This window comes from Mobula hypostoma, chromosome 11 (assembly GCF_963921235.1).
Source record: "Mobula hypostoma chromosome 11, sMobHyp1.1, whole genome shotgun sequence".
Lineage (NCBI taxonomy): Eukaryota > Metazoa > Chordata > Chondrichthyes > Myliobatiformes > Myliobatidae > Mobula > Mobula hypostoma.
In genome coordinates, this window is record NC_086107.1 from 61,695,813 (window position 1) to 61,715,640 (window position 19,828).

Below are 19,828 nucleotides of genomic sequence, written 5' to 3' on the forward strand. Positions count from 1 at the left end.
GACCTCCACAAAATTCCCAAATCGGTTGGCAGATAAGTGAACAGATGTCAGTGTCCTCATCCGATGCGCAGAGGCCCGGGTTACCAGGGTGTCTTCAAAACCTTCTTTGAAAAGTGTAAGAATGTTAAAAAAAAGCGTGAGAAGTTTAAAAATAATGATAGATCTTACCCTGTGTTTGGTGAGGTGTACTGTAAACGTTAGAGATACGAGAGATTGCAGATGCTGCCATCTGAAGCAATAAACGAGATGCCGGAGGAGCTCAGGGGTCGTGCAGAATCTTCGTCCAGATGACGCTTCTTGACCGTCCATTTCCCTCCACAGATGCTGCATGACCCGCTAAACTCTTCTAGTATCTTGATAGTTTCTGTGTAAATGCTACCTGTGTAAACCAATTGGCCCTGAATAAGAATACAGCACGGTCTGTCCAGACGCTCCCATTTAAAGATCCCAATCTTAATGGACGCTTTATACTTGCATTCAGCAGCTTTGAATTCCTGGCGCTCTGGATGTCCCAATAAAACTGTAAAGAATTTCACGAGTCTCCTCCCTTTGTTTCAGGTGAGCAGAAGGGGGCAAGGCACACTTGGCGTGAAGTGTCAGCGATCCACCACGCCCCGAGACACTCGTAGGTCCCATTTAAAGAGACGCTCTCGGAACCGCGGCTGTTTGTCGGATTACTTGCAGACCAGCGAGTGGGGAGACCGGGCCAGCGGCTCGGTGATTTTTTCAGTAACTAACCGCTGCATGGTTCGGCTCGGTTCATTCAGTCGGTTTGTTTCCTCACCGGAGTCATGAAGAAAGGTCGCAAAGTGCCACCGGTCTGTTGTTGTTTTAAGACAAGTTAAAACCCTTTTTTTTAGAGCTGGGGGTGGGTGGGTGGGAGAGATCAGTCTCGCAACAGCACCCAGTCACCGCCTGCTTTGCTTTGGTGAGTGCAACTTATGGTTTGAAAGGTCTTCCTTCCTTCTCGATGTCAGGCGCCGGCCGATAGTTTCCCTTACCCCTAAGACGCTTCCAGGTACAGCTGGCAATGCACTGCAGGGAGGAGAGAGGCAAAGAGAACCTGCGCTAAAACCTTCTCCAAAAACTCTTAACAGACACGTCCTTTAGGAACACTGCCGCCGCCACCGCAGTATCAGCCCAGTGACAGACCTGCCGTTTCAGAGCTGTCACTCAATCGGAGCGGCTGTCAGAGTCGCCGAGCTCTGGAACAAGCCAGTTGTTGGATTATTGGCTTGTTCCGTCACTCTTTGAACTGAATGCGATATGAAGCTTCCCGGTGTCTCTTTTTATGTTTACTGCTCCGGCACGTGTACCTCAGTTCTAAACACTCAAAAATAGCCTAAATCTACAAAACTAAAATCTCTCCCACATTAATCTTGGCAACTGGAAACGTCAACCCTTGACTTTAAGTTTCAGTTTGAAATTAGTTTAAATATACGGACAGTTAAAGCTTTGAGGGATGTGGACCAAACGCGGGCAAGTCGGTCGGCAAGGACGTTGGGGTGAAGGACCTGTTTTCCTACAGTAGTACTCTTCGTATCTAAATCAGATTAGTTTCTCGATGTGTACATATTTTTGCACTGCTAAAATGTAATGATGGACAAGTTGTTTGAGGTGTCGACGTTTCTTTTAAGACTATTTTTCCTCGGTTCAGATGTCTGGGTTTTCTGAGCTAAGGCAAACGGCGCGATTCATCCATGGCAGCCCGCTGTTGACATTTCATGCGTCCCCATGTGTAGGCAAGGTTGTTATTCCCAACTCCCTGTTTACTCAGCTCGAGTTCTCTCAGGTCTCCTCAGCATCCGCATATTAAACCTTATCAGGCGGTGATTTTTCCTTGTTCTTGCCTCCCACACTCCCAGCCCCACCCCCTGCAGAAACACCTGTCCTAACCTGTGATCCCGTCTTCCCGCTCTGTTTATGGTTTGGAGACTCTCAAAGTCCTGACCACTCTTGTCCTTGAGTTAAATTTGCTGACTCTTCGGAGTAATCTCCCCGCCCATAAAGGCCGATACCTTATTCGGCCTGATATCTTAAAGCCCATGCCCTGACACATCGTGCCTCTCCTCTGTCTTGAGTGGGCGATCCATGCCCACCCACCCTTTGAATCTCCAGTGCCACATGTCCCCACTGTCTTCATAATCCTTCTCCCCTCTCTTTCCTTCCTTCAGCTGTGCTCGGTCTGACGCCCGAAGCTCTGACCCGCCTGCTTGGGCGTCCCTCCCACCCTGATGTCCTCCGAAACCAAATCACGATGGAGTGGCTCCCCTTCCCAGGCGAGCGGAGCGGTCTGCAGACCGACCATGTTGGAGATGTCCGAGAACACGAACATACAGAGGAGCAGCAACCCCGAATGCACGGCAGACAAGTTTCCAGAGAGCCCAGGAGCCGATGAGGTGATCATTGACCCCCCTATTCCCCCTAAAGCTATCACCCTACCGAACCAGATGTCGTTGTACAGCACTCAGAAGCCCTTCTTCTCTAAGGTCAACATCCAAGGCAGAACATACAACTTCTTAGAACGGCCCACCGGCTGGAAATGTTTCATCTACCACTTCACAGTGTGAGTACAACTTCATAAAAAAAGTGCGATGTTTTGAAAACTTTGTTCATTCTCGCCTTTTCGCAGAAAACGAGAATGTCAGTTTAACGCTCTTTTTTTCGTCGATTTTTGAATTTCGTTCAAGTTTTAGACTTTTATAATGTACTAAACGGAAAGTAGGGAGAGTGAGATTGTGTCTGACAGTTCCTACCGAAAAGCCGAATTCTGGTGTATCAGAACTGATGACCGTAAGACTTTTTGTCTTTGAAATAACTACAATTAGGAGTTAGTTAGGTTGAGCTCCATCTATCTGGTGTTGAGATGTCAACGGTTATAAAAATATGTCCCTTTCTAACAATGTTGCTATGACCTACGCAAGTATTAAAACTGATACCAATGCAAAACTGTTTATTGGTAAAGGTTGAGAGGTTTGGCATGAACGGTAGAACCCCAGTTAATTCTTTAAATACATTCCATGAATTTACATATATATATATATATATCCTTGCAAAAGGTGTGCGGGATCAATAAACGATTAGATTGAACTAATTTATTTACCTTGGTGAACTTTCTGTGAATTGTGGCCGGGTTCTTTTTTTATTGAATGAGATTGGAAATCTTTTGACTGAAAGACCCAATTGTCTGCGATCTTTTCCTGCTTTGACCTTCCTATCATATCGAATCGTGTTCACAAAGCATTTTTTTTATAGATATTATTCTTTTATGAGTAATATTTGGAAATGGCATGGCACACCTTTAAACGCATTACTTTAGAACTTCTGAAAGTAAAGGCAACCTTAGAAAGAAATCTCAGTATTCTTTCTGGATCTTCTCATTGCATTATAGTTCACAGAAGCATAGAGTCTTACAGGGTACAAGAGTTTTTACAGTACTTTGAATGTTGTTATTTAATTTATTTCCAATGCCCTTTCAGACGATTGTTGGCAGGTTGTTCTTGTGAGAATCATTAATCTTGGTTGGTCTGTGGTAGTGGCCCAGGGGGAAGCGAAAATATTAAAGAGAAAAAATGTTTGATCGTACTACTTTTCTTACTAATGGGGGTGTGATGGGTGGAGGTAAAAATCCATCCTTAAAGAAGTACTGCCCTTCGTTGGCAAAAAATTTGGTGACGAAGTACATTTTAGCATTGTCCTTGCAAACTAATGACCTTCCAAGTTATTAATGTGCTGTGTGTAACAGCGAACGCAACAGGCCATCTTTTCACTCTGCACCGCTTCAATCCGGTGACATTTTTCTTTTCTGATTGATGATCATACAAAAGTCAAAGTAGGTTTGATAATCCATTTATTGTAAAAGTGTATGGTGCTAAAATAAAGAAGATATTGGCAGTACAGTACTGGAGTGCTTAGGATGTGGAACTTTCTACCACATGGAACAGTTGCACAGAAGTTGTTGGTTAGCTAAGTGTCAGTCCACGGAGAAGAGAGTAGTTGTGGGCTATGCCCTTAGAGTAAATTGAAGAAAGAGAAGCAGAATCCTCCAATAAAGCCCAGACACCACTGATATTCTGAACTATAATTTATGTGCTGTAACTGCAAATTCATTCACTTAGACCTATCAGTAATGAAAAAATTTGGTATATAATAAACTCAAAACCATTGTGTTAGGTTTTTATAGATTTATATTTAATAACCGTCAACGAGTTTAGGTGACATAATTGTCTCATATAAATGTAATGAAATCATTTTCAGTAATTCTGCTGGTGTTAGTTGCCCTTCAGCCCAAGTGATCTGACACTTGTAACTGGTAAAGGAAAATTGAGCAAAAATGAAAACAATGGCATCTGTGTGGAAATGTTATGTGGAGAACTTCTTAAATTGAGGTGTTTAAAGGCAAGCCTTAATTCTATGGGAAGGTTTAACATGACATAGATTTAGCAAATAACACATTAACATACATATTCTTTAGACAACACACAGTGAGTAAGAGGGTCATGAAAAGGAGATATTGATATCACAATCCCATTCTTTATAAGTTAATAAACTTGGTAAACCAGCCCGTCAAGGAAATCTACAAACCATGGAGGCCCAATGCTTTTCTGAACAAGAGGGGTGAACAAAAGAACAAAGGATGTTGGAAATACTCAGCAGGTCAGGCAGCGTCCATGAAGAAAGATAAACTAGTAGTTCAGATCAATAATTGTTCACCGGATTTTAATGGAGTGACTAGGTAGTGAAAAAGGTTTAATGTTGTGAATTCAGCTCAGATGAAGAGTCACCACTCAAAATATCGGCGGTCCATTTCCCTCTACAGATGCTGCCTGACCAGCTGAGTTCCTCCAGCACTTTGTGTGTTGCTGCAGATCACAGCATCTGCAGTCTCTTGTTTTGTCTCTCTTCTTAATATTGATAATCTTGCTTAAGGTCAAAAAGCTACTTGCAACACCACTGTTATGCCCTATCTTAGATGTTAAATCTGTTGTTTCTCCCCATTCTCATGGACCAAGCATTTCAGGCATCAAGCTATCAAATCTATCTGATATTATTTGGTGCTGGATCACTAACTTTAACCTGTAATAAGCTCTCTCGGCCTGTGTGGGGAGCCAGAGAGCATTTGCTCCTTAGTTTCTAGAGTACCTTATTTGGTTAATTGTTGTTTAACTTGTATTGTTAATTGTTTTACCTTGTTAATTTTAATTTGATAGTCTCGGTGCTTCCGGGTCATCTGTACTATTTAGGTAAATGTTCTTTAGCACTTATTGTGAAATACTAGTTTGGAGAATTTTTCTGTAGGAATTCTTATGTATAAACTCTGTTTGCTGTCTCTACATGGGAGTCTGTCTTTCCTCTGCACTTGCGTTCCATCACTGCCAGCGCGCACTGTGACATAACCAGATTAAAGACCTTAACTATCCCACATCCAACAAGTTGAGAAGAGTGCCATATTTACTCTTAGACATGCTTTGAATTGTATATTTGACCATTGCTGAGGCTAACTTCAGATCATTAAAGGAACTGATCCATTAGAGAAGCAGGATGAATGACAAAACAGATGAAAATTTGAACAACAAAATATGGAAAATGGGGAGCTTGTCTCTATAACAAACTGAGGTGGCATCATGTGCCAAAACACAAGCTAGTGGAACATCTTATTGGGTCTCCCTGTTTGCACAGAGGATTATTCACCTGTCCCAAGAAAAGATTTCACCTCTTTAATTCAGTTGAAAGTGATGTTTTCTCAGCAGCAGTTATAGAGCAGTGCTCTGAGAAATCTTGGAGTTGGTCAGTCTGCTACATGTACTCTTGCTTATGGCTGGTGTGGAGTATAGGAAATCTGGAAAGAAAAAAAAATCTTATAAAAGGAGGCCCTTTATTGCATCTTGTGTTTCAGGATGATTTAGCATATTATTTAAGACCATAAGACCTAGGAGCAGAATTAGAACATTCGACCCATCAGGTATACTCTACCATTCTGTCATGGCTAATTTATTATCCCTCTCACAACCCCATTTTTCTGCCTTCTCTCTGTAACCCGTGATGCCCTGACTAAGAACCTATTAACTTCTGCTTTAAATGTATTCAATGACTTGGCCTCCATAGCCATCTGTGGCAATGAATTCCACAGATTCGCCGCCCTCAAAATACCAAATGAATGTTATTTTATTACACATACTGTATATTTTGTGTGTGTTTGTTGCTTTGGATTTCCAGCATCTGTGGAATTTCTTGTGTTAATGAATAGTAAGGTTGTATTTGGTTTCCTTACTACCAATGCCACCTGCAAGTTAAACTTTAGAAAATCCTGCACAAGGGCTCCCAAGTCCCTTTGCACCTCTGAATATGCTCCCCATTTAGAAAATAGGCTGCACTTTTATTCCTTCTACCAAAATGCATGACTAAAGATTTTGCTGTATTATATTCCACCTGCCATTTCTTTGCTCATTCCCCCAATCTGTCTCAGTCCTTCTGTAGACACCGTCCTACCTCAACACTACCTGCCCTTCCACCTATCTTTATATTATATGCAAACTGGCCACAAAGCCATCAATTTCTTCATCCAGATCATTGATATACAATGTGAAAAGAAGTGATCTGAACACCCACTCCTGTAGCATTCCACTAGTCACTGGGAGCCAACCAGAGAAAGCCAGTCAGCCAATCAACTATTCATTCTATTATCTTTCCCATAATGCCATGGGCCCTTATTTTGTTAAGAAGTGTCATGTGAGGCACCTTGTCAAAGGCCTTCTGAAAATCCAATAACCAACATCCCCTGAATCTCTTTTTCTGTCCTGCCAGTTATTTCCTCAAAGAATTCCAACAGATTAGTCAGGCAAGGTTTTCAACATGCTGATTTTGATGTGCCTCCAAGTACCCTGAAACCTCATCCTTAATAATAGACTTCAGCAACTTTCCAACAACTGAGCTCTGGCTAACTGGCCTATAATTTTCTTTCTTCTGCACAGAATTGCAAAAAAAAAACAAAACTTCCCTGTGCCCAAGGAAATGAAAGAGAAAGATGTATCACGAGCAGGGTAAACTTTCGATGTGTACAGATCTTGAACCTCTAGCACAAGCAAAAGCTCTACTCACCTTTATGCTAGTGCTATTAATTGCAACTTTTTCCAAGGGGAAATGAGAGTTAAACTTGCTAATTAATCACTACCTATTTCACATAAGTTCAAGGGCAAAATATTAGAGTTGCCAGCAATCTAGCATTCAAACCTATTGTAAATAATCAGAAGTCAGGCTGCACCTGCGGAGAAAGAGACGCTGTGACATTTCTAACTGATGACATCAGAACTATTCTGACAAAGGGTCACTTGACAGATACAATCTTTGACCATAGCCCACAACATGTGAACCTGCTGCATAAATCTACAGCAATAAATTGGTGGCTTTATCAGTGATGGCCACACACTATAATTAAATAGGGGAAATAAGTGTCTGGCCAGATAACAGATATCCTCATAATAATCATATATCATTTTCCTATGCTTCACTCATTCATTATATGTCCTGTCGTATGACATGGGCGATCGTGGTTTTGACCTTGATTGTCTTCGGCAAATTTCTCAAAAGAAATGATTGGCCATTGCCTTCTTTTCGGCAGTGTCCTTACAAGATGGGTGACCCCCCATCCATTATCAATACTCTTCAGAGATTGTCTGTTTGGCATCAGTGGTTGCATAACCAGGATCTGCTATTCATTTTTAATATCTTTTCCATCCAGCTCAATCTGCAAGGAATGTAGGAATATGGTAGGAAGCTTTGAATTTTATTTTAAAAATACAACTTTGAAATTAGACATTGAGGAAAATCCCATTTCAGTGATTAGTCAGTGAAAATAATCAAAATAAAAAAAAACAAATCTTTGACTAGTAGACTTGTTAAGAAAAGTAAATGTCTTTTTTCTATTGACCTAAGCTTTTAATTTCATCTAAGATCTTGAATGGATTGGTGTGCATTAGATATGAGGAAATCAGATGAACTTGGATCATTTTCTCTGAAGGATCTGATTTTGAGAGGCATAGTTAGGGCTTATGGTCAGTGTCTTTTTGTCAGGGTGAAGTGTGAAATTCTAGAGGCATAGTTTAAGGTGAGAGCGTGAAAGTTTAAAGGAGATTTGTGAGACAAGATTTTTTACACAGGGAGTGGTAGGTGCTTGGAATGTGCTGCCAAGTAGATGGTAGGTGCAGATCTGATAGTTTGTTAAAGAGGCACTTAGACAAACACTTGAGCAAATATGTAACAGAGATAAGGACTATATCCAGGCAGATGGGCCTGGTTTAAATTGGCATGATGCTTTGTGCAGACATGGTGGACTGAAGGACCTGTCAAAGAGTTTCAGCCTGAAACGTCAAATGTGCTTCTTTCCATCGACGCTGCCTGGCCTGCTGAGTTCGTCAGCATCTTGTGTGTGTCGCTCGGATTTCCAGCATCTGCAGATTTTCTCTTGTTGTGGGCAGAAGGTCCTGTTCGAGCGCTGTACTTTTCAAAATCAGAATCAGGTTTGTTATCACCGATATTTGCTGTTAATCTTGCTGTTTCATGGCAGCAGTAAAGTGCAAGACATAAAATACAACTGAAAGTTACAATTTATTAAAAAATAGTGCAAAAGAGGAATATTGAGGTAGTGTTCATGGACCGTAAAGAAATCTTATTTGTAGAAGGGACGAAGTTGTTCCTAAAATGTAGTGTTTGTCTTCAGGCTCCTGTACCTCTTGTCTGATTGCAGCAATGAGAAGGGAGCATGTCCCAAATGATAAGAGCCTTTAATGATGCCTGAGGCACCACCTTTTGAAGACGTTCTCAATAGTAGGGAGGGTTGTGATGGAGTCGGCAGAGACTACAGTCTTCTGCAATCTCTTTCAATCCTGTGCATTGGTGCACCCATATCAGGCTGTGATGTAGCTGGTCAGAAAACTCTCCATCATATGCCTATAAAAATTTTCTCGGAGCCTTTGGTAAAATACCAAATCTCCTCAAACTGCTAAAAGAAGTTACGGTACAGCTGTTGGCAGGCCTCCTTCATGATTGCGTCAATGTGTGGGAGATGTTGACACTCAGGATCTTAAAGCTCCTCACCCTTCCCACCAATGATCCCTCAGTGTGGAATAATGTGTGTTCATCTGTCTTCACCCTCCTCAAATCTACACTCAATTCGTTGGTCTTGCTGACACTGAGTGCAAGGTTGTTGTTGCACCCACACTCAATCAGCTGATTGATCTCACTCCTGTATGCCTTCACATTACCATCTGAGATTCTGATAAGAACAGGTTTGATCTGTGCCCAGCCATATCGTCAGTCATGAGTGAAGAGAGAGTATAGCAGAGAGCTAAGCACGCATCCTTGAGTTGTGCCTGTGCTGATTTTCAGCAAGGAAAATCAACACAGCTACACCTGTGTTCAAAAGAACTATGTAGTCAGTAGGCATGCTTTTGGCAGAAAGGTTTGTGGGGGTAGCAACTTGTTTAAAAAGCAGAACTGGAAAGATCTAGAAAATGATGCGTAAAATTGATAAAAGTCACAATAATGCAATAAGGTGAATTGAACCCTTGTAAGAGATTATATGGAGTTCTGTTGTCATCGTCTATATATGCGTAGGTGCATGATAAGTGCCAGAAAAGAATGACAGTGACGATAACAGAATTGAGGCTTATGTTTCTGAATAAAGACTGAGGTATAAAATTATGGCAAGTGTTGATGCCTACAAAAGGTGTTCTCTGCTGTGGGAAAGTCAGAGGTAAATATCATCAACGTAAGGTAGTCAAGTCACAAAGATATGTCGGAAAGTAAATTCTAAAAGGAGTTCTGATTATGAAGGGAAATAGATAGGTTAAGTAGGTAGTCAAAGATTTCATAAATGTGGCGAACAATTTTGGAAATAAACTGCAGTATAATTGTAAAAATAAAAAAGAAGATTATTATCTAAGTGGTGTCAGATTGCAGAGCTCGGAGATACAGCGGTATATGGATGTGCTGGTGTAAGACTCTCCAAAGGCAAGTATTCAGATTGAGCAGGTAATCAAGGAAGCTAAAAGACACGTCTTCTATACTTTGAGGAAAACTGAATATAAAAGTGGGAAGGTTATACTTCAGTGATGTGGTGCATTGGTATGACTACCTCGGGAGCACTGTGCACTGAAAACAAGAGAGGACCAACAAAAACATAAACATTTTGGGCAGCAGCTTAAAGTGTATTTCGGAGGGTGAAATGGAGATGCAGGGTGTTTGAAATCTGGAAAATACTGCCGCAGAGGATGGTGGAAGTAGGTAATCTGACAATATTTTGGAAGTACTTGGATGAGCACCTAAAATGGCAGACAAGGCTCTGGGCCCATTATTTGGAATAATGGGATACGAATACATGTAGTGGCCACTTTATGAGGTACCTCCTGTATCTAATAAAGTGGCAACTGAGTGTATGTTCATGGTCTTCTGCTGCTGTAGCTCATCCACTTCAAGGTTTGGCGTGCTGTGTATTCAGAGATGTTCCTCTGCACTCCACTATTGTAACACGTGGTTATCTGAGTTACAGTCACCTTCCCATCAGTTTGAACCAGTCAGGCCATTCTCCCCTGACCTCTCTCATTAACAAGGCATTTGCCGTTCACTGGATACTTTTTGTTTCTCGCCCCATTCTCTGTAAACTCCAGAGACCGTTGTGCATGAAAATCCCAGGAGATCAGCAATTTCTGAGATACTCAGATAACCCTGTCTGGCAACAACCATTCCACAGTCAAAGTCACTTAGGTTATATTTATTTCCCATTTTGATGGTTGGTCTGAACAACTGAACCGTCTGACCATGTGTACAGCCTTTTATGCATTGAGGTTCTGCCACATGATTGGCTGATTAGATATTTACATTAACGAGCTGGTGTACAGATACACCTAATAAGGTGGCCACTGAGTGTATTTATTTAAAAATAAGATGCAGAAATTGAAGAATCCAACGCACAGTGTATTTTTTACACCAAGGAGTTCTAATTTTGTAACACATACTGTATGCCAGACAGTGACATCTCCACTGTGTTTAGTATGACACTGCACCATTACTGTGCACTTTACACAGGTAGGAGGACTGAGTTGGCAGTAAAGAGATTGGAGAGCAGGAGCTGGCGCAAGAATTGTCCATTTTTCTTGATTCCATAAAAAGAAAGATACCTGACAGACCATCATCATGATTCAACTAACTGAATTGTCAGATGAGCCAGACTTTTATAAGTTACTGTTCCCATTTCCCAATGTTTGGAGTGCGGTCTGTTCAATCTAGACTAAGGGGTTCCTAACCTGGGGTCCACCGAACCCTCCATTAATGCTAGGGGTCTGTGGCATAAAATGATTGGGAATCTCTGATCCAGAGCAAATTTTGTGGAGAATGTTCAGGGCAAATTCTGTTAGAGGTCAGAGCCTTCACAGTATTCATTATTTTTATCATTCACATTCTACGTAGAAAAGTGGCCACTGAGTGTAGATATTTACTGGTCAGCATGGACATAATGGACTGATGGGTCTGTTTCCATGTTATTTAACTCTACAACAAAGACTCTGTGAATATTCATCTCCTCATTTAAAGAATGATGTAAATGTGTTAGAAGCAGTTCAGACAAGCGCTGAACTAATAAATTAAATGGACATGTTGTTATGTGAGTAGATGTTAGACAGGCTGAGATCACATCTGAAGAAAGGGTAAAGCCTGATTTATACTTGCGACGCCATAAGTACTGCGTCGCAGCAAACCCTACACGAAGCTGACATGGATCCCTACAAAAGAGTCTGCGTTGCTGCGACGCGCACCTCTCCCAAAAGGTAACTACGTGTCGTGGTAACGCAGAATGCAACAGCTGTGATTGGTCCGCTTGGTAGCATCGCATGTCATCCTATGGTGCAATAGCTTCCCATTGGGTGACTGAAGGGCAGGGAAGGAACTCTGGCTGCAATGCTTTCCATAAAGTTTTACAGACTTTCGAAATTATGGAGGACACATTTTGCTTTTACAAAAAAAGGTGCTCACTTCTTGTTTACCCCGAGAAAGATTACCATGACCATGAAGCCTTGCACGGGCAGGTGTGTGTGCATGCGTGACTTGCGTGAATTGCAGAGCAACGCAGACACACCAACACACAAGTATAAATGCTCACAACGTGCGTAGGTCACTTGCGTAGGTTACAGCGTCGAGTTAATGCGGAAGTATAAATCAGGCTTTAGAAGTGTACGATGGGATGACAGAAATGCATAAGATTTTCTGAAGTTTTGATAGGGCTGATTTGGAGAGGACTTTTTCCTCTTGTGGTAAAATCTGCAAACTGGGATCTCTGCTTCAAAAGGAAGATTATCCACTTAAGACAGAGATAAGGTGAAATATTTTTACCTCTGTAAATCCAGTCAAACTAGAGTCTTTGAATGTTTTTAAGGCATACAGTGGCAAGCAAACATTTGGGCATTTGGGCACCCCGGTTAAAATTCCTGTTGCTGTGAAAAGTTAAGTGAGTAGAAGATGAACTGATCTCCAAAAGTCAAAGTTAAAGATGAAACATTCTTTTCAACGTTTTAAGCAAGATTAGTGTATTATTTCTGTTTTTTACAATTTTAGAGTGAAAAAAAGGAAAGGAGAACCATACAAAAGTTTGGGCACCCCAAGAGATTTGAGCTCTCAGAGAACTTTTACCAAGGTCTCAGACCTTAATTAGTTTGTTAGGTCTATGGCTTGTTCACAGTCATTGTTAGGAAAGGCCAGGTGATGCAAATTTCAAAGCTTTATAAATACCCTGACTCCTCAAATCTTGTCCCAACAACCAGCACCATGGGCTCCTCTAAGCAGCTGCCTAGCACTCTGAAAATTAAAATAAATGATGCCTACAAAGCAGGAGAAGGCTATAAGAAGATAGCAAAGCATTTTCAGGTAGCCGTTTCCTTAGTTCATGATGTAATTAAGAAACGGCAGTTAACAGGAATGGTGGAGGTCAAGTTGAGGTCTGGAATACCAAGAAAAATTTCCCGAGAGAACTACTCGTAGGATTGCTAGAAAGGCAAATCAAAACCCCTGTTTGACTGCAAAAGACCTTCAGGAAGATTTAGCAGACTCTGGAGTGGTGGTGCACTGTTCTACTGTGCAGCAACACCTGCACAAATATGACAAATAAGAGTCATCAGAAGAAAACCTTTCCTGCATCCTCACCACAGCATTCAGCGTCATAAGTTTGCAAAGGAACATCTAAACAAGTCTGATGCATTCGGAAGCAAGTCCTGGGGACTGATGAGGTTAAAATAGAACTTTTTGGCCACAATGAGAAAAGGTATGTTTGGAGAAAAAAGGGTGCAGAATTTCATGAAAAGAACCCCTCTCCAACTGTTAAGCACGGGGCTGGATCGATCATGCTTTGGGCTTGTGTTGCAGCCAGTGGCACGGGGAACATTTTACTGGTAGAGGGAAGAATGAATTCAATTAAACACCAGCAAATTCTGGAAGCAAACATCACACCGTCTGCAAAAAAGCTGAAGATGAAAAGAGGATGGCTTCTACAACAGGATAATGATCCTAAACACACCTCGAAATCCACAATGGACTACCTCAAGAGGCGCAAGCTGAAGGTTTTGCCATGGCCCTCACAGTCCTCTGACCTAAACATCATCGAAAATCTGTGGATAGACCTCAAAAGAGCAGTGCATGCAAGACGGCCCAAGAATCTCGCAGAACTAGAAGACTTTTGCAAGGAAAAATGGGCGAAAGCCCCCCAAACAAGAATTGAAAGACCCCTAGCTGGCTACAGAAAGCATTTACAAGCTGTGATACTTGCCAAAGGGGGTGTTATTAAATACTGACCATGCAGGGTGCCCAATCATTTGCTTCGGCCCCTTTTCCTTTTTTGTTATTTTGAAACTGTAAAGTATGGAAATAAAAAAGTAATCTTGCTTAAAATATTAAGAAATGTGTCATCTTTAACTTTATGCCTTTTGGAAATCAGTTCATCTTTTACTTGCTTAGCTATTCAGAGTAACAGAAATTTTGACCAGGGGTGCCCAAACTTTTGCATACCACTGTAGATTATTGATTAGCAAGGGTGGTGAGTTTTGCAGAGTTTAGACTACAGTCAGATTGGCCAAGATCTTATTGAATAGTTTTTCAGGTTTGATGGGCAAAATGGCCTCCTCCCACTTCTATTTTGCATGCTTATAAGTCTGCATGAACCCAAAGAGAAACTCCTTCACCCAGAAAATGGAGAGAGTGCACCACACAGAGTAACTGAGATGACTAGTTTTGAAGCACACCAGCATTCAGAAGAGACTATTTCTTTTGGGATGCCCCAGTTTACAATGATTTCTGCAACCCATCCTTCCCTTCCGGTAACTTGTTCTGGTACAACCATACACAGATCTAACACCTGCCCTTTCACTCCAACACAGATCAGGGCCTTTCCAAATGCAACAATGCTTCACCTGTACTTCTTTAATTTCAGCATTAGATAGTCACTTCTCTCACTGCAATGCCATCTACACTGAGAAGACCAGGCACGGATTATAAATAAACACTTACGTTCCATCCACAAGCACCTTTATTCTCAACCAACTATACAATTCCAGTACCACTCAATATCTCCTTTTTTTCTACATGGGAGAGCCACCTGGACTCAATTAATGTCCAGTTTCAGAAAATGATTCTGCTATGCTGTGCTTTTTTTTCAATTCTAGGCTGTGTTTTCACAGTACAGATTGACACAAAGTACATTTTCTTTGGGAAAAGTCAAGATAACATCTGGCATTGTTACACTTCCTCCAGACCCTCCTTTTACCTCAGTAAATATGTTGTATATCACACTGTTATCCATTTCATCCTCCAGTATTTCCAGCATTATCACCCATCTCACCTTGTTTACTCCTTCCATTCTCTTTCTGTTTTCCTTCACATTTCCTATTTCTGATGTACGATCATTGATTAGAAAATTGTTTCTCTCTGCTGATATTGCCTGACTTATTCTATTTTCTGGATTTTCTGCTTTCATTTCGAGAAAACGCTTTGTAATAAAAAAAATAAGTCATGGACTTCAAGCATTTTTAAAAATCAGATGATGTCACTTGTCACAGGAAAAAAATGTTAATGGGATTAAACTTAATGAAAGTTAAAAAAAGGTATAATTAATACATTTTGTAATGTACTTAAACAAACTATCTGTGCCTGAATAAACCCCAAGAGAACAAGACCTCCAATTCAATTTTTGAAAGAATAAACTACGTGGACTTCGGCTGGTAAAATTCGGAGAACTATATGATGAAGTAATTGTATTTGTAGCTCACTTATCAGGACCTTAGAATATCCCAGAATGATTTATAGATAATTAATTATCTTCGAAATGTCATCGCTGTTGAAACATGCTTTACAAGCACTACTGAGAAGTTTTTCAGAGAATCTGCTTCAGTGAATTTCATTGAAGGATAAATAATAGCCAGATACTCCAGGAAATCTTCCTGCAGTTCTTAAGAAATTAAATTTAAATTTAACGGCATCCGTTAGTCTTGCGAGACCATGGATCTGCACCTGGAAAACTTTCACTCTCCAGGGCACAGGCCTGGGCAAGGTTGTATGGAAGACCAGCAGTTGCCCATGCTGCAAGACTCCCCTCTCCACGACACCAATGTTGTCCAAGGGAAGGGCATTAGGACCCATACAGCTTGGCACCAGTGCCATCGCAGAGCTCTGTGTGATTAAGTGCCTTGCTCAAGGACACAACACGTTGCCTTGGCTGGGACTCGAACTTACGACCTTCAGGTCGCTAGTCCAATGCCTTAACCACTCGGCCACGTGTCCACACTCTTAAGAAAAGTATAATAGGAAATTTTCTATTTGTATGAGAGGCCATTTGGTTCTTTAGTTCAATTACATGTTTGATGGTCCTGCACTCTGTACATCACTGAGTCACCGGCCAAGGTTATCTACTAAAGTCTTTGGAATATGGACTTGAACCCTTTATATTACGACCCTGATGAGAACTTATTGTTATGAACCATGATTGACATATGGAGGATTGCAGCACACAGCTTTGAAAAGTACAGTAGTGCAGCATTGGCAGAGTTCTGTGTATTGGATAAGTTAATTCTTATGTGGGATATTAAACTGAAGCCGGTTTCTATGTTCCACTTGTAATACTTTGAAACTATAGAGAGGTTTTAAGGCATCTTGGTAACTACACCATATTCAACCAATGCCTTCAATAATAGGGTGTGGCAAATGGTATGTTATTGTATTTTTTTGGCATAAGCAAAAGCTTGCATTTATTTATTGGGCTCATAATCACATCCTCAGGATATTCCAAAGTGATTTATAATTACTAAGTCAATTCTGAGTGGTAGTTACTATTATTATATTACATCAAAGTGATTTATTGCTTGTCAGGGATATTGTTTTTTAAATTTAATGGCCCATTTTCTTTGTGCAGTTTGCCGTAAAATATATTTTATTTGGGGAAATTTAAGATAACATATTGCACTGTTAACACATTGCTTCATTAATCTATTCTCCAACAGGTGTTGAAATTACTTATCCTATGTGATTTATTTTCCACATGATTATTAATTCAAAAGTGTCCCAAAAACCTGTACTATGGCCCCTCCTGCTATAATCCTGCTGCCTTTTGGTTGCACAATTTATAGATCCAGGTCTAACTTCCATATTGTCAATATCAACGTCTATCTATCTCTAGACAGCTTCAGAGCTTTCATGTTATTAGATTGTTTGTCTGCCATGCAGCTTAGTAAATATTTGGAAATTGCTCCAGTTCTTTTTTTGAAAGAATAAAATATGTAGACCTCTTCTGTCAACCATTCTGCTTGCCAAACTATGGAAAATTAATTAGGTGGTGACTACCCTTATTATCCTTGACCTTGAATGTTTGTGTTTGAGATACTTGACTAATGTTTTTTGAGGTTGTAACTGGTAGAATAGATGAAGGACATTCAGTGGCTGAGGTCAACTTTTAGAAAGCCTTTGATAAAAGGTTGATATGCAATATTAAACACTCAAGATTAGGGGTTACATGTTGGTTAATAGACAGGGAGCAGATTAGGAATAAATAGTGGCTTCCTCAGAGTGGAATAGGAATGGGTGGAGCTGGGATTTAATATTTCATACTGTATGTCAGGTAAAGAAGTTCTTCCTAAAGACAGCGATAATAGTAGTGCGATCACTCGAGTCGAGAAAGAGGTTCTCCTAAGGGTGTGCTACAAGGAAGTTTATTTACTTTAAAGAGTAGTCTTCAGTATTCATGACAGATGCTTTGTGCTACCATGTATGTGGTCGCTCTTGCATCGGGTATTTGCATGAACAGAACTGGCATTTCTCACACTCTTAGTTGTAATGGATTAGAAACAATCATCTTTTGATTAGTGTGGGAATACTCAGACACATTTTTGGAGCTAATAAAATTAGATAAGTTTTGCTGTTATAAATTTAAACTCAAATCCTTGAACTAATTCAACAGTCAGGATTTATGGAAATGCTGGTGCGTATTGTGGTAACTCTTAATTCAGTTATTCGACACAGTGGCATTGTTATTCCTGGATAAGTAATTTAGAAATCCTGTTTAATGATCTGGAGTACTGTAATGAGTTCAAATCCCACCATAGCTTCCAGGGAATGTAAATATAGTTAAATGTCTGGAATTAAAAGGTCTATTATGTTGTTTATGAGACTACTGAACTTTGAAAAGTGGTGACCTTTAAGGAAGGAATAAAAATAATCTTATCCCTGGCCTAAGTGTGACTCCAGGACTACAGCAATGTGATTGACCCTTAAATGCCTTCTAAAATGACCTAACAACAAACTTATTTGTATCTTGTGATGGATGGAGAATAGATGACAGACTGATCAGCGGTAGTCTCTGTTGATGGATGGTATATGAAGGGATTACTGCAGAGTACTAAATTGAAAATTAAATTTCCTTTCTTAAGTGTTTATAATATTTAGATGAGATTTTGTAATCTTTAATTATGCCTTCAAAAAAAAAATCCTAGTTTTGACCCATTGAGTCTGAATGCGAACAGTTTACTGGACACCACTTGCTGTTGTGAAGACATGCCTGCATATAAATTGGTAATTTCCCATTCATTCAATGAGATTGGCATGTCACTGGCAAAGCCAGCATTTAATGGGGTAAGATTTAGGATTAGTTTTATCCATCACATGCCAAACTAAACATCAAAACACGCGGTGAAAGGTATCATTTGCACTAATGACTAACGCAGTCTGAGGGTGTACTGGGGGCAGCCTGCAAGTGCCACCATGCTCCCAGTGTCAACACAGCATGCCCCCAATTTATTAACCTTAACCCCTAAGTCTTTGGAATGTGGAAGGAAACTGGGGCATCTAGAGGAAAACTAAGTGGACTTGGGAGAAACATACAAATTGCTTATAGATAGCGACAAAATTGAACATAAATCACTGGTGCTGTAAAGTTCTGCACCAACCTCTATGCTACCGTGCCTACTGCTATGTCATTTTATACCTCACGCACAATTTGGAAAGGAATGCTTCAAACCCATGTTTAAGACTTGAGGCACAAGCATTATAGATGTGTTCAAAGTGTATTTTGTTTCATACCAACTTTTGTGAACACCTAACTTGCCGATGAATTGATACTTCCTGAAGAAGGAAATCTCATTCTATTTTGCTTTACAGTATATTTGACCTTCAGCAGGTGTTTAATGTCATTAGAAGGCTAAAACCACTTCTCTATTCACATTGGTAGTGTAGTGTATTTAAAATTTCAATAATATTTTAGTAATATTGTAAGTATATTGTTTGATTAAGCAATCGTTGTTTGCATAATTCATTATGGGTTACATGTATAAGTATGTGAATTGTACGTCATCACACTATGATATGATACGCACATGCCTCACTTAGATTAGATTAGACTAGATTAAATTATGAGGACACGCAGTCCTCTTTTTCAGTCATTTAGTAATGCATGCATTAAGAAATGATACAATTTGTTCCTCCAGAATGATATCACAGAAACACAAGACAAACTAAGACTAAAAAAAACTGACAAAAACCACATAATTATAACATATAGTTACAACAGTGCAAGCAATACCATAATTTGATAGAAGAACAGACTATGGTCATGGTAAAAAAATGTCTCAAGTCTCTCAAAAGTCCCATCATCTCACGCAGACGGTTGAAGGAAGAAAAATCTTCCTGCCATGAGCTTCCAGTGCCATAAACTTGCTGATGCAGCATCCTGGAAGCACCCGACCACAGTCTGGGCCTCTGAGTCCATCGGAAAACTCCGAGCCTCCGACCAGCTCTCCGATACCGAGCACCGAGCACCACCTCTGCCGAGCGCTTCGACCCTGGCCCCAGCAGCAGGCAATAGGCAAAGCCAAGGATTTAGGGCCTTCCCCTCCAGAGATTCTTGATCGTACATTAGCAGCGGCTGTGAAGCAGGCATTTCAGAAGTTTCTCCAGATGTTCCTCCGTGCTTCTCACGGCTGTCTCCATCAAATCAGGATTGTGCATGGCATCCTACTTCACAAATACGATATCAATTCAGAGCAGCTGTGCACGCTGCGTTGCGCCGCCATCTTCTCCTCACTTAAAGCAAACATGAAGTTAGATTCATATTTCAGATGCCCATGTTTTCCTTTGAATTAGTTTAATGGTTTGAAGTTACAAAACCTAACAGTAGTGACAAGGTATTTTTAAAATGAACCTGAGATGGCTACTGAGTTGTTAAAGTGCAGCAAGACATTTGAACTAAAAAGAAGTGCAGCAAGGAATGGCGAGTAAGAAAAACAGTGCAGCATGTGCAGAGACTGTCAGG

At 40.5% G+C, this 19,828-nt stretch overlaps 1 protein-coding gene across 1 annotated transcript in view; it reads left to right on the forward strand.

The window, feature by feature from the left end:
* The first annotated feature begins 880 nt into the window (after positions 1-880).
* LOC134353791 (potassium voltage-gated channel subfamily KQT member 1) overlaps positions 881-19,828 on the forward strand; it is an 876,116-nt gene continuing 857,168 nt past the window's right edge. Inside the window, exons 1-2 of the mRNA XM_063062179.1 lie at positions 881-928; positions 2,175-2,566. Coding sequence (XP_062918249.1) covers positions 2,235-2,566 — 332 coding nt within the window. The 5' untranslated portion in view covers positions 881-928; positions 2,175-2,234. The remainder of the gene's footprint in view (positions 929-2,174; positions 2,567-19,828) is intronic.